Source organism: Erithacus rubecula (genome assembly GCF_903797595.1).
Source record: "Erithacus rubecula genome assembly, chromosome: 3".
In the NCBI taxonomy this organism is placed as follows: Eukaryota; Metazoa; Chordata; class Aves; order Passeriformes; family Muscicapidae; genus Erithacus; species Erithacus rubecula.
The window spans coordinates 65,525,755-65,538,726 of record NC_136689.1 but is presented as its reverse complement, the minus strand read 5'-3'; the positions used below and the strand labels follow the sequence as shown (position 1 = coordinate 65,538,726).

The following is a 12,972-nucleotide window of genomic DNA, read 5'->3' as shown; positions in this document are numbered from 1 at the left end:
TTACAGTCATAATCACAAGAGCCTTGTAGAAAGGAATGAATGTGTAATTCTGAAATTTCACTGGGGACTGTTTCTGTGTTTTGTATTCTGGTTGCCTGTTCAGCATAATCCACATTTAAATAATTCCAGAAGGAACTGTCTGAGCGGAACAAAGACTAAATAGAGGTAATACTACATGAGAGAAATACTCTGATATTCATTTATTTATACTCAAGTTTAAGCTGTAACCCACTGAGCAGAAACGTGTGACTGTCAGGGCCTGTTACCCCTGTCTCAGAATTTTCATTCCTAATCAGGCTTCAGTCTCTGGTGAGAGGAAATTTGTACAAGTACCAAGGATCAGAATCTTTGGAACCAAGGGGAAAACTGTTATCTCTTAGCTACAAGCCCTGGGTATGTTTCATGTTATGGCCGATATAGTAATTTTACATGCTGTTGGCTGTTTGCTGCTCTAATTTGTTCTTTTGATTTTGACATTTATCATTCACTGTCTTCTCAGTGTAAGTGACCACAGACCTAAGAAAATGTGAAAAGAAAGACAAAAGCCTGGAGTGATTTTATAAGAACTTGAACTTAGAGGAGTTTGATGTTTGATCTCAGCTTAGGAGGTGTAGGGGAAACGTCAGTTTATCCTTAGCTGGAATTTTAGGTAGGATACAAAAGATGTAGGAGATCTACAGAAGTGTGTCTCCTTTACAAATACCAAATTCTGTAGTTATGACTAGGTTGAAAATCCTACCCTGTGATAGAAACCTTCAGCATAATTCCTTGCATCAAAGGTAAAATCAGTAAATTGAAGTAAGCTCTGAAAAAACAAAGCAAGTTTGGTATTTTTGCAGTATTTATTCTGAGATATTTGGGAGCTATTTTCTTTTTTGGCTGTATTTTTTTGTGATGGTTAGTTGATTAGTTTTTAAAGAGAGAAGTAATCTATAATTCAAAGGTGGGTAGGTAACTTATCCATTTCTGCAGCTTTGAATGAGTGTAAATGCTGAAGTACTAAAGAAATTTTCAAACTAAATAATTGGTAAAAGAATAATTCATGCTTAAATTTCTTGTAGACTTTTTAAAGATGTCCTTGGACTGCTCTCAAAGAACATCTGAAAATACATTTAGACTTGTTTTCAATATATTTAAAAGTATCTTAGGTGATTATTGTCTGAATGTAATATGTAGAACAGTTAGAAATTGACTAATATAAATAGTTAAAACCAGAACCTAAAAGAGCTTCCCAAATCTGCTTCCAAATTCTGAACATAAAATGTGCTGTTCTTCTTAAACAGTATCCCCAAATTATGTTCTTTTGTATTCACTTCCTCCAATATTCCTGTTTTTCTTCTAATTGATGTTTGAATTTTTTTTTCCTTTCTATGGTGTATGGCTTTTTGTTTTCTTTTGGTTAGTGCTTTGGATTGGCAATTTTGACTGCAGTGGTCAGATTTGAACTGGCCAGTTTTCCTGGGTGGATTATAAGAGAAATTATTTCCGTGCTATGCCATTGCCTTTGGTGCAGTTCCATAACTTATGGAAAAGAGAAGAAAATCTCCACTGAATTGCACTTTGTGCATGTCAGCCAGAAGAGGGAGCCAATATAAACCCAATGGCAGTCAATGAGCAGCTTTCAGTTGATAACGTTTGCACATTTGAAGGAGACTTCATACAGTGTTTTATAGTCTGTACTAAATTATACATAAATTTTAAGGGGAACAGATGCTAAAACATAGGAATTGCTCCTCTAATTTAGTAACCTTGTTCCAGTGGAGCCCAATACAAGATTGTTTAGATGAAAAAATTATATTCTCATCAGGCTTGTTTGTGCTAGAAGTGGTAGGGATACATCTTTATTTCCATTGAAATACTTGTGGTGGAAATAGAAACTTTTTTTGTGTTAGGATACAATTGAAAAAGGGTAAATATTCTAGTTATAAGTAAAGGATTGCTCCTCCAATGCACTATATATTTTTTTTAAAAAGTCAGTATTGTAGCTTTTAGTGTTTATATACTAAAATGTAAAGACTCCTGTTGTAGGTAATAGAAGATTAGTAGATTTTTCTCTTTCTCATCTAAATACATACTCTTTTCTTCATCTTCCCATACTTGTGTACCTTGGCAATATTCCTGGTGTATTGTTAAAAAGAAAAAGATGTTCCTTGCATCCTTTTCCTTTTAGCTTGAGGTGATGTGAACTACTGATTGGCCACTCATCTGCAATTCTGATGTTTTTTTGAATCAAGTACAGGAGCAGAGTCACTTGAACTATATCCACCTTGATAAAAAAAAGGAGCAGCATTATTATTTTGCTAGAGTATTCTGAGGTGAATTTATTCCTGAAGCTGCAGTTCACCTGAGTGGTCACAATGAAGAGCCTGGATACTTTAAATGGAACTGATTTCCCTTTCTCTGGTACTAATTCAAGTTGTGAGCATTGTACTATTCAGTGTTTTCCAAGTTGTGGTATATAAATCATGCTGTAGTAAATCAAGCTTTGCTGGTCCAAGGATCTGAACTGTATTTTTTGTTATTTTTAGTCAAAAATTTGACAGTGAAGGGCAACAGAATGTCTGTTAGATTTTCATTGTGATCCATGGTCTAGAAAGTGTGAAAACTCATGGTGCATCTTTTACTTCAAAGACTTCTTAATTTTTTCACTTTGTCTGCCTTTTTGTTGCCCAACTAAAAAACCCAAACAAACAAACAAAGATTTTCAGAATAAAGCAGTTAAATCTATTCAATGCAGTGTTTAAATTGTGAAAAAAAAAAATAAAAAAAAAGAGTAAATTGTCTGCAGTTCACAAGTGTATTTGGGAAGTCTAATGTACTTAAAAGTAAAGGAATTTATATTGCTACAGAAAGAGAAGTCTATCATAGATGTCTCATTATATCAGGTATCTGTGTAGTGTGCTACTTTTTTTTCTGGTTTGAAAACATCTTTATTTCCCCCTCCGTCTTACAGAAACACTGATCAGGTTTAAAACAACCCCAGAATACTAGCCCTCCACCCCCAAAAAGCAGTAGAGGTTACCTTTCTTTGCTGTAATTGGAGAACTGGAATGGAAGGATGTAGAAATTAAGGTGACTACATTCAAGCTTGTGGGTTGAAGTAATCTTTACCATTTTCTGCCCCCCAAAATCCTTATTGATATGCAGTGAAGAGCCTTATGTCATGTGGATCATGGACTGTGTGTCTCTTTGGTACCTGAAGCTGGCTGCATCAGGGTGTATGGTTACACCTTGGAGCCTGAGACTGAAATTAGGTTTTCTCTTTGAGCCATCAGTGTGTGGCATCATCTTTATCATTCCTGATCCTTGTGTTGAGTCTTGAGTTCCACAGCACATTTAAAACGTTGTGGGAAGGGTTTGCTGTTTGTAAGTTTGTAAGATTCAGAGTGCAGCTGTTGGTTCATTTTTAGAGATTTTTTTTAGGGCCAGTGAGACAAAATATATTTGGTGTGGCAAGGTGGGTGTAGTCAGGTGCAGATCCTCATATAGAGATAATCTTAAATGCTGGTTTGCCTGTAAGTACATGAGCATGATTTATTCATTATCTTATACTGGTGTATGCATGAGTGGCAGGAGGAATACACAACTGCATTGTGGAAAGACAGGATATAGTTACAGGTCTCTTTAAAAACTCTTATGAATGGCATCCTGCAAAGAGGCACTTAATTTTGAATATTAAATGTATGGATAATGAAAGGATGTAAAACCAAAAAGTCTGTCAAGTGACTGAGGAAATGTTGGGGTCTTTGTTTAAATCACAAATATGACTTCTGCCCTTTGTGCCAGGCTTAGAAATATTGGAATGTGCATTTGAAGGACCATAGCTCCATTTGTACTTGTCCAGTTAAAACTCTGTGTCTTCTTGCCATTACACATTATCAAATTTTAATTTAGTTTTGTTATGAGTTAAACTGTGAGTAAACTTTGTGCACATAGTTAGGTCACTTCAGTTCCTTTCTGCCTTTTCCTTTGTAATGCAGCATCAGTCAGATATGCTGATAAATCCTAATGTCAATTTTTTAACTTCTTCATGGTGATGCAATATTCAATGTTTTGCACACCTTCACTCAAAGAAAAATCTCTTATGCTAGACAGACATGTAGGTACTCAATTTATGGCTACAAGAAATTTCTTTCCTGCTTGGAGTAGTGACTGATCATATTCAATACAATAATATAGTGCATGCTGTTTTAGCCTGCACTGAAGGAATGAATGTATGTGAAAATGTCATCTTGGATGTGTCAGTGTTTTATGCAAGACATTAGGTATTTCTATTTCTCCATTTGCTCAGATATGTGCTTGAGAAAAATTGACATCGAAAAGGAGAGACTGTAGGTAATTCTTCATTTTATTCAAGGTTTGACTTTCCTGGCTTTATGTATACAGAAATGTTGAAGTGTTTCTAATCCAAGGCGTGTACTTAGCACAGTTCAATCGTTGTAATAGTGAAATCGTTGTATCAGTTTAAAGCTGCTCATATTGACATAGCGATGTCAGTGAACGGAAAGTCAGGAATAAATATTAATACAACTGTAAGGTATCTCTTTTTTTCTTGGTGCAGTCCCATCTGATGGAGCTTCTGTGGCGAATAAACACCAAAGTGCCTCTCAGTGCCTGGCTGTACAGGGGGGCTGTTGTCTTGCCTGTTCCAGGGACTTCCCTATGGCTGTGTTTTCAGAGCCTGGACTAGTCACACCTGTGCCCAAAGTGACCCAGCCCTGTCCATGTGCCAGCTCATCCCTTGGTGCTGCCAGTGTGCTGATAATTGACTACTAACCTGAACTGGACCATTTTCACATCCCTCAGTTTCTTCCCTCTCCTGGGTCAGCCCATCTGGACCCACCTCCCAGCCTGGACCTGCTGCATGGACCCTTGTCCTGGTTTGGAGAAGGAGATGGTGTGCGTCTGGTTTGGCAGGATTAGGGCTCAGGCAGGTGACAGGGCTGGATTATGATTCGAAGGTTTTAATGGTTCTTGCATGTATTTTGTTTCCACATCTGATATAAACCACTGAAATAGAATTTTGCTTAAGATTGTAATTGTGATACCAACATTTCAGAAATAATACAACAGTAAGGAGAAGTATTTCTATATACTTGTTGATATGTATGCTGTGTTTAAAGGCTCATGTCCAGATGTTCTTTGCAGTGGTCTTAGGAGCCAGTCTTAAGCTGAAGGGAGGAGTGAAGGGGGAAAGGAGGAAGAGTTTCATATCCTGAAATACTGCTGATAGGTTAAATAACAAATGTACCTTCTAATGTGTAAAATACAGTGTATTCTGGTCCAAAGAGGGAACATCTCTGTTGCCTGAAGGGTTTTCTGGCTTAGTGAGTGAGTGAGTGAGTGAGTCAATAGAAAAAATAGCTACCTGTATAGGGTAGGAACCTAATTTAGTCACTCTGTGTTCCTCTCTGAGGGAGCCTGTGTCTCTCCATTGGCCACCTGGTGAGCCTAAGACAATTATCCTCCCTAGGCTAATGCTGGCCTCACTGAATTCCCCTGGCTTTCAAAACCACATGCTGGATGACTGATCTGCCTTGCTGACAGCAAATTAGTTGTAGGGGGGGTATTATCTGCTTGTTCCAGTCAAGGTAGGAATAATGTCAGTAAGAAGAAGGGGGTTTAATCTATCAGATGAGCTCTTGAATAAAGAATCTGTTATTTAAAAGTGTGATACTTTGTTTGTCAAGCTGCTGCCTTTTGGGTAGTAAAGGCATTTTTCTTAGACTGGTGGAGAATTATTTTATTTGGTATTTATACTTTTCTTAATTATTTTTTTTAATTGAATCTTTTATGCAGCACATAAGGCTATTACTGGAGAAGTGTTTTCTCAATCTGCCAGCAATCTCCTTGTGGCTAGCAATAAAAAGTTAAATGCTACTGGTTTTTTCTTTAATATTTTATTCCTTCAATCCACTGTGGTGCTAGTTTGCTTGCTATTGAAACTCAGGCTCTTCATTCATTGTGTCTGTAGGAAATGTGTGAGGAACTAGTCCTAATAAATTATGTCTAGCATTTGTGGACTACCAGAGATTCACTTGAACTTTTTTGTTTAGAACATTTAGTGCTCTGAAGGCATCAAACTGCAGTTAAAACAACTTCTGTGGGCATCCATGAGTTGTTAAGGTTACACACTGTTCGTGGCATCTCCTGAGTAAGAGCTGTTTACGCTGGGAGGCTTAATGGGAAGAAAATCTCAGTGCATGTTTTTTCCCTCTGTGTGTGCTTGATTGACTAGGGGAAGATAGAAACACTTCCACAACCTGCTCTCCTTACCCTCCAGACTTCCCACCAGATCTGGAGGTTTTGTACAGCTGTAAGGATTTCTAACAAAAATACTCTTTAGAATGTAAAACCACCTGCTTGTCTTCCCAAGACACAAAGCCTCCAACAATGTTGTTTAATGAATGTGTTTTATTGGTCTCTCTGAGAGGATAGAGATTTGCTGGTATGTATCTGGCCAGGATCACCTGGCCAGAAACATATGGAGATAGGAAGAAAACAGAAATCTCCAACTTGCAGCAGATGTGGTGGGGAGCAGTGTCTGAATGAAGAGCAAGTCTGCCACATCCCAAAACAGTTGTCCCTGTGCTTTGTGACTTATCAGGAAACCCCCACCTGAGATCATGAATCCTAAATGCCCCACAGACAAAATTCCTTTTCACAAAAAGGATGCTGTGTGTGGGACTATACAGGAAAATGTCAGTCCTTAAATGCATATTAAAAATAAAAATGCATATAAATAAAAAATTCATCCTGTACCCAGGATGAATTAACTGTAAAAAGCTTAAGTCTCATTAAACTGCCAGAGTTTGTTTTGGGCTTTTTTTGTTTCTTGGTTTGGAGATTTTTTTGTTTTTTTTGTTTGGGGTTGGTTTGGTTGGTTGGTTGGTTGCTTTGTAGTTTTTTGTTTGGTTTTTGTTTTTGTTTTGTTTTGTTTTGTTTCTTTTGTTTGTTTTTTTGGTTTTGTTCTTTGTTTTGTTTATTTTTAATTGTTTTAGTATTTCCTTTACATCATTCAAGTACTAAAAGAGTTGAAGTTCTGATAAATGCCATTGTGTTCGTTGTGTTTTGTAGTTTTTGGGGTGTAATTTTCATGCACAATACACAGTACTTTGTTCTGCGTAATAACTTTCAAAAAAGAAAAAGAGAGATGCTGATTTTGTAAATTATTGTTTAGCTAATAATATTATTTGATGATATAATACAGAATAAACCAGATTTAATTATTTGAGTGTTTTTATTCTTATGATGTTTCATCTCTGCATTTAGTGAACAGAATTTGTGTAAAGTCACAGTCTTTGCTTGTTTTTCACAGTGCAGAATTAGCAGGTAAGGTAAGATTCCCACTTACATCAATGAAACTTCATTCTTTGTTTTCTCTCAGGAGGTCACTGATGCCAAACACGTTTTTTGTGGTTTTGTTCCAGTTGTTCTCCAGCATTAAAGGTGGTGAAGGCTTGCAGCTGTTCGAGCAGGGCCACCGCACTGCACACAAGCAGGAATGTCACACCATGGAGGCAGTGAGACTGGTGGAGTTCAACCTGAAGCAAGTGCTCACAAAGCTCATGACTCACATCTTTGGTGATGGTAGGTCCTTGCACCTTTTCCCCAGATTGCTCCTGCCAGGGAAGGGCTGCTCGTGTCCATGTGCTGCTCCACATGTGCACACAGAGCACTGCAAGCAGAACATTTTTGCTAAGTTCACATCCAGCTGAACAGTAGTTGTTTTTTGGTACTTAGAGTGGAATGAGGAAGGGTAATGAGTGTGTATATGAATGAAGTATTCTCTCTTCAGAAATACCTGCTTTCAGTTTGAGGCACTGAATTTATAAATGGCCTGAGTCAGAATTGCTACATTAATGCTATTTCCTGGCGAGGAGGCTGCTCTTCTGAGCTGATTCATTTTTCTGTTGAGGAAATGCTGGATGGTATTAGAATGCATGAGGTATCTTGCCTACTTTCTAAGGTCTTTTAAGATATTTACTGCACTTAGAGCAGTAGTGGATTGATAATGATGCCAAGTTCCATATATGACAACTTGAATATTTTTCTGAATTTCTAAGGTTGACTTATAGCATGCAGAACTTTTACCAGTTGTTGTTTTATTCCACCTGGACAAAAATGTTTAAGTTCCTCAGCTCAGAGCTTCTTTTAGGTGTATTTTACTTAACAGCCACCTTTTGAAACATTCAAAATTGTGATGAAAGTGAGTAACAGTAAGGATGATACATTTGGATCAACCTCAAATGCTGAGGATGTTTAAAGTGAGCAATTTCTTGGAGTTATTAGTGGTATCTCAGACTGCAGTGGCATCCTTCTCTAACTGTTGACAGATGCTGCACTTTAAGCTTCAGCATGTTGGCTGTTACTAGTTCTTATACAGTCCACACAGTAGCTAAAAAGACATTAAAATATATTCATATATTATTTTAAATGTGCAAACTAAAAGTAGATGCCACCTGCTTAATGTTCGGATTTTCTATTTCTATAGCCCCAATATTTTTCCTGGAATACAAACACAAGGTACAGTTACTGAATTAAATTTAATTATAGATATGTATGTGTATGTATATATCTGTGTATTTACCCCCTTGCCCCATTCATGGAAATACTAGAATTCAAAGTTTTCAAAGTTGATGTTAGGCACAAGGTATATGAGATTGGTGGATTGCAACTGTCTTGGGGCACACATAAATAAATTTGTCTTTTTATAGCTGTCATCTTTTAACTAGCATTTTACTCTTTACACAATACTCTTGATTACTTTTTGTATCTTGACTCCTATAAATTTGAACTTAAAATTTAAAATATGTTTAAACTTGTTGCTCTCAGAAAATTTTTGTTTTTCCTATATGTGGGTATCTATTAAGGCCCCATGTTCTGTTAAAAGCAAAAATTTCATTCCTTTATACTTCACATCAGTTGTATTCTTTGCAACCTGTTCTGTCAGCAGAATATTGTAGTGAAGTTGTACATCTTTTCCAGCAGGACAGCGTGATCACTGCAGTAAGTGACTGAAGTGTTGCACTGTCGTACAGTCACCTGTTTTTTATAGGCAGATTGTTTAGATTTTTAGTCTGCTGTACATGTTAGTTTTGCATAAGCTGGCTTGTACCTGAAGTCCTGGACTTGGAGGCTGTGCTTCTGCAGTGCTTCTCTGGGAATTCAGTAACTCAGGTTGATGTTAGATTGAGGATTTCTGCAGGATCTCTGCTGAAAGATCATATCACTGACTTGCCTTTTTTATTTTTTTTTCCTATTGTTTAAGGTTAGTTTTCATAATATTTAATGAGGCAGTTGGGTTCTACTATTTGGACAATTCAGTGTTGGCAAATAAAAAAAACAACAAAAAATTGTTGCTGTGTTTTCCTGAGGAAGGTCTAAGACTTCATAGAATCTCCTCTTATCCTTATTACAAAAGTTTGTCTTTTTATGTCTGTCTGGATTTGCCAACGGGCAAAGAAATGACAGATATTAGAGGAAGGTGAAAGTTTTGGAGCATCAGTTGTCTTAAAAACTTGACAATGTAAAGTAGTTCTTTTTATGGCATTTTCTGGTGGTATGACATTCCTGATTTTGCATTCCACAAGTCAGTGTCTTTCAGTTTTTTCCATTTTTCTGTCAGAAAGCTATTTCAACTACTACACCTAGACATCACCATTCTTAGTTTCCCTCTGTTACCTCCATAAGGTGCACACTTAAAATCCACTAATTTAGGTTACACCTCCATCTTCCCATTTAGTTCTGCCAGTGTAGGTAGTCTGTTAGTTCTCATTTTAGTTACCTAGTAACAAGGCTTTCCAAGATTCCCTCATGAAGTTAGCCAGTCGTTCTTAACTATGGTTCTTTCTCTAACCCCTCTGTAGTTTACCAAACTTAGTTGTGTAGTTTTTCTACACCTTGAGAGATTCAGAAGTAATCTTACTGTAGCAAATAGTAAATGACTGTGTGCTAGTTCTATGATTTGTTGCTTTACCTGAAATGGCTCAAAATTCACTTCTGTCCACTATTTATCTACCCAGTTCCTACCCAGCACAGCTAAGGGAAGGCATGAGAGTGAGTGGTGCAGTGGCTTTGCCACTGCTGGTTCTGACCACTGGATATCTTTAAATCAAACATGTTCTGTTTATTCCCCTTCTTAATTCTCTTGTACAGATACCTCCTTTGAGTGCATGGAGATCTATGAGTGTAACGATTTAAAAAAAATAATTTATCAAGGACATACTAGTCTGACTAATAACTTCTGAAAAATGTGAGCTAATGCAGGTTTATGTGGGCATCCATCTCCTGTCTGTTGCAAGTGTGATGACTTATCTGAAACAACGAGGTGCAGAGTACTTACAAATTAACACACACCTCAAGAGGCCACAGTTCAGTACCTTCTGTGCTTCCCAGCACCCTCCATGAACCCCTCTCCTTTTTCTTCCATACCCTCATCTCTAAAAATAATCCTCACAGCAACAAAGAGAATTTCTGGTCAGTGAAAACCATCTGGGTCTCAGGCTTTGTTGCTTCTGTGCTGTAGTGTAGCAATAGGCTGCTTTAATGTGTTTGGTTTGTTCTTTTTTTCTTTTCTTTCATTTTCAGTACCTTTGGTCAAGCCTTTTTCATTATGAGACTCAATTAGGCTAGCAGTTGTTTAGCTTAATATCTGATAACACCATTACTTTTGAGTGCAGACTACAACCATTTCCTCACCTGGATTCAGTGCTCATTAATAACAAGAATTATTCACTATTTCCATAATGATCTGAAATATAAGTTACCGTATTGGATTTGCATGGCAGGGGTGGCTTCTCTGAGGAATTGCCAGACATTTGCTCCATGTCTGGCAGAGCCAGTGCCAGCCAGTTCCAAGGTGGACTCACTGCTGACCAAAGCTGATGACCAAAGTGATGGTAGTAGCACCTCTGGGATAACACATTTTAAAAGGCAGAAAAATAATCCTGCACAATTTGCAGCCAGGGAGAGGAAGGAGAACGTGTGAGAAACAGCCCTTCAGATACCTTTGTTGAGACATAAGGTCAGTGGAGGGGGGAGAGGAGGTGATCAGGTGCCTGAGCTGAGATTCCCCTGCAGCCCAGGCTGTGGACCATGATGAAGTAACTGTGCCCCTCCAGCCATGGAGGTCCATGGGGATACAGAGATCCACTTGCAGCCCATGGAGCTTGGAGCTGCATTGTGCTGGAGCAGGTGGATTCCCAAAGAAGGCTGGGACCCTGCTGGAAACCTTCACTGGAGCAGGCTTTTGGCAGGACCTGTGGCCCTGTGGAGAGACCCATGCTGGAGCAGGAGGTTCCTGGAGAACTGCTCACTGTGGAAGGGAGTCATGCTGGTGCAGTTAACGAAGGACTGTCTTCAGTGGGTGTGACTCCACCCTGGAGCAGGGGAAGAATGGCAGAGAAAATGAGGGATGAACTGACCACAGTCTCCATTCTCCATCCCCACTGCAAGTGAAGAGGAGGTAGACATTTTGAGAGTGGAGTTGAGCCTGGAAGAAGGGAGGAATGGGAGAAGTTGTTTTCAAGATTTGGTTTTTATTTCCCATTATGCTACTCTGATTTGATTGGTAATAAATTGAATGGCTTTCCCCAAGTCGAGTCTGTTTTGCCTATGACTGTAATTAGTGAGTGGTCTCTACCTGCCCTTATCCTGGTCAAACCCATTAGTCTTTCATTAATTTTCTACCCCTGGTCCAGTTGAGGAGGGCAATGGTAGGGCAGCTTTGGTGGGAACCTGGTGCTCAGCCAGAATCAGCCCAGCACAATTCTGAATGAAGCTCTGCCCAGTGGAAGGACTCCCATGAACACTGTGAGCCTCTGAAACGAGCAGGTGTGTTTGTGCCTGATAACACAAATAACTTCTCTGATCTGGAAAAGTTACGGACTTTGTGTCTAGCAGTCAGGCCTTGATTAGATTCAGTGTTGTGCTCTTGTTTTAGGACAGATATGAGTCTCTTGGCTTCTTAAAATTTCTGGAAAAGATCAATTTTACCAGTATTTCATAGGCTGTATGTGAAGAAATAAACTAGGCTGAATCAGGAAAATTATACAGCACTACAGGAAGTCTATTCATAATTATCCTTTTAAGTCCTTAGTGGTTTAATTTGCTGAGTGTAAGCAATGTCCTTTACTCCTTGGGAATATATGGAGCACCAAGACAATATTTTGTATCTAAATAATAAATGTATCCATTTATTTTGTGAGACTGTAAAAATGCAGTTAATGTTGCCAAAGGCTGAGCACCCTCTGTTTTTCAGTAAAGTCTTCTAGAGCCAAAAGTCTGAAAGAACACTTGAATGCAAACTACAGAAGTATTCCCAAATGGCCAGGATACTGTACGAATAAAATTATTGTGGTATGTGGGATTAACTATTAATGTAGAGAACAGAATGAAGGTGAGAATTGTTTCTTCATTGTGAATTTGTTTTGGTTTATTCAGAATGTTGCTTGTTTGCTTATTTGCATTTGAAACAGAAGCCTCTTAAGTACTAATATGCATTAAAATTCAAAAATAAAAAGAGCTTTAAATTATTTTTTTTTTACCTTTTAAAATTTATTTTAATTAAGAACAAACAGCTGAGGAATCATTTTTTCCCAGAGCTTCATTTTTTAAGTAATCAGAGGATTAATAAGAAAACATTATCTGAATGTTGTTACTGAACACAAACTAGTTGAATATTCAATGTAGTTGCTGCAATTGCAAATTTTGCAAGCTAAATGAGAATATTTTATATGTGCACAGCCCAAGGATTAAAAATGCCAAGATTGGGACTTAAAAAAAAAGATTTCTGTGTGCCATACTACTGTATGCACAACTCTTTTCATTTATGTATTTTTTTTAATTGTCATTCAGGCAAAAAAGAGCAATAAAGTGATTGCTGTAAGTCACAGTACAGTTGTGAATGAAACTATTGCAAATACTTCCAGTTTTCTGAATTCTGTACATGCAATTATCCAAAAGCGTTTT

General features: G+C 37.8%; 1 protein-coding gene across 5 annotated transcripts in view; it reads left to right on the top strand.

The window, feature by feature from the left end:
• The window catches only part of FARS2 (phenylalanyl-tRNA synthetase 2, mitochondrial), a 227,899-nt gene that overhangs the window by 55,143 nt on the left and 159,784 nt on the right, over positions 1 to 12,972 (top strand). For all 5 annotated transcript variants that reach the window (XM_079299456.1, XM_079299455.1, XM_079299452.1 and 2 more), the window contains one exon: positions 7,431 to 7,590. In XM_079299456.1, coding sequence (XP_079155582.1) covers positions 7,431 to 7,590 — 160 coding nt within the window. The remainder of the gene's footprint in view (positions 1 to 7,430; positions 7,591 to 12,972) is intronic.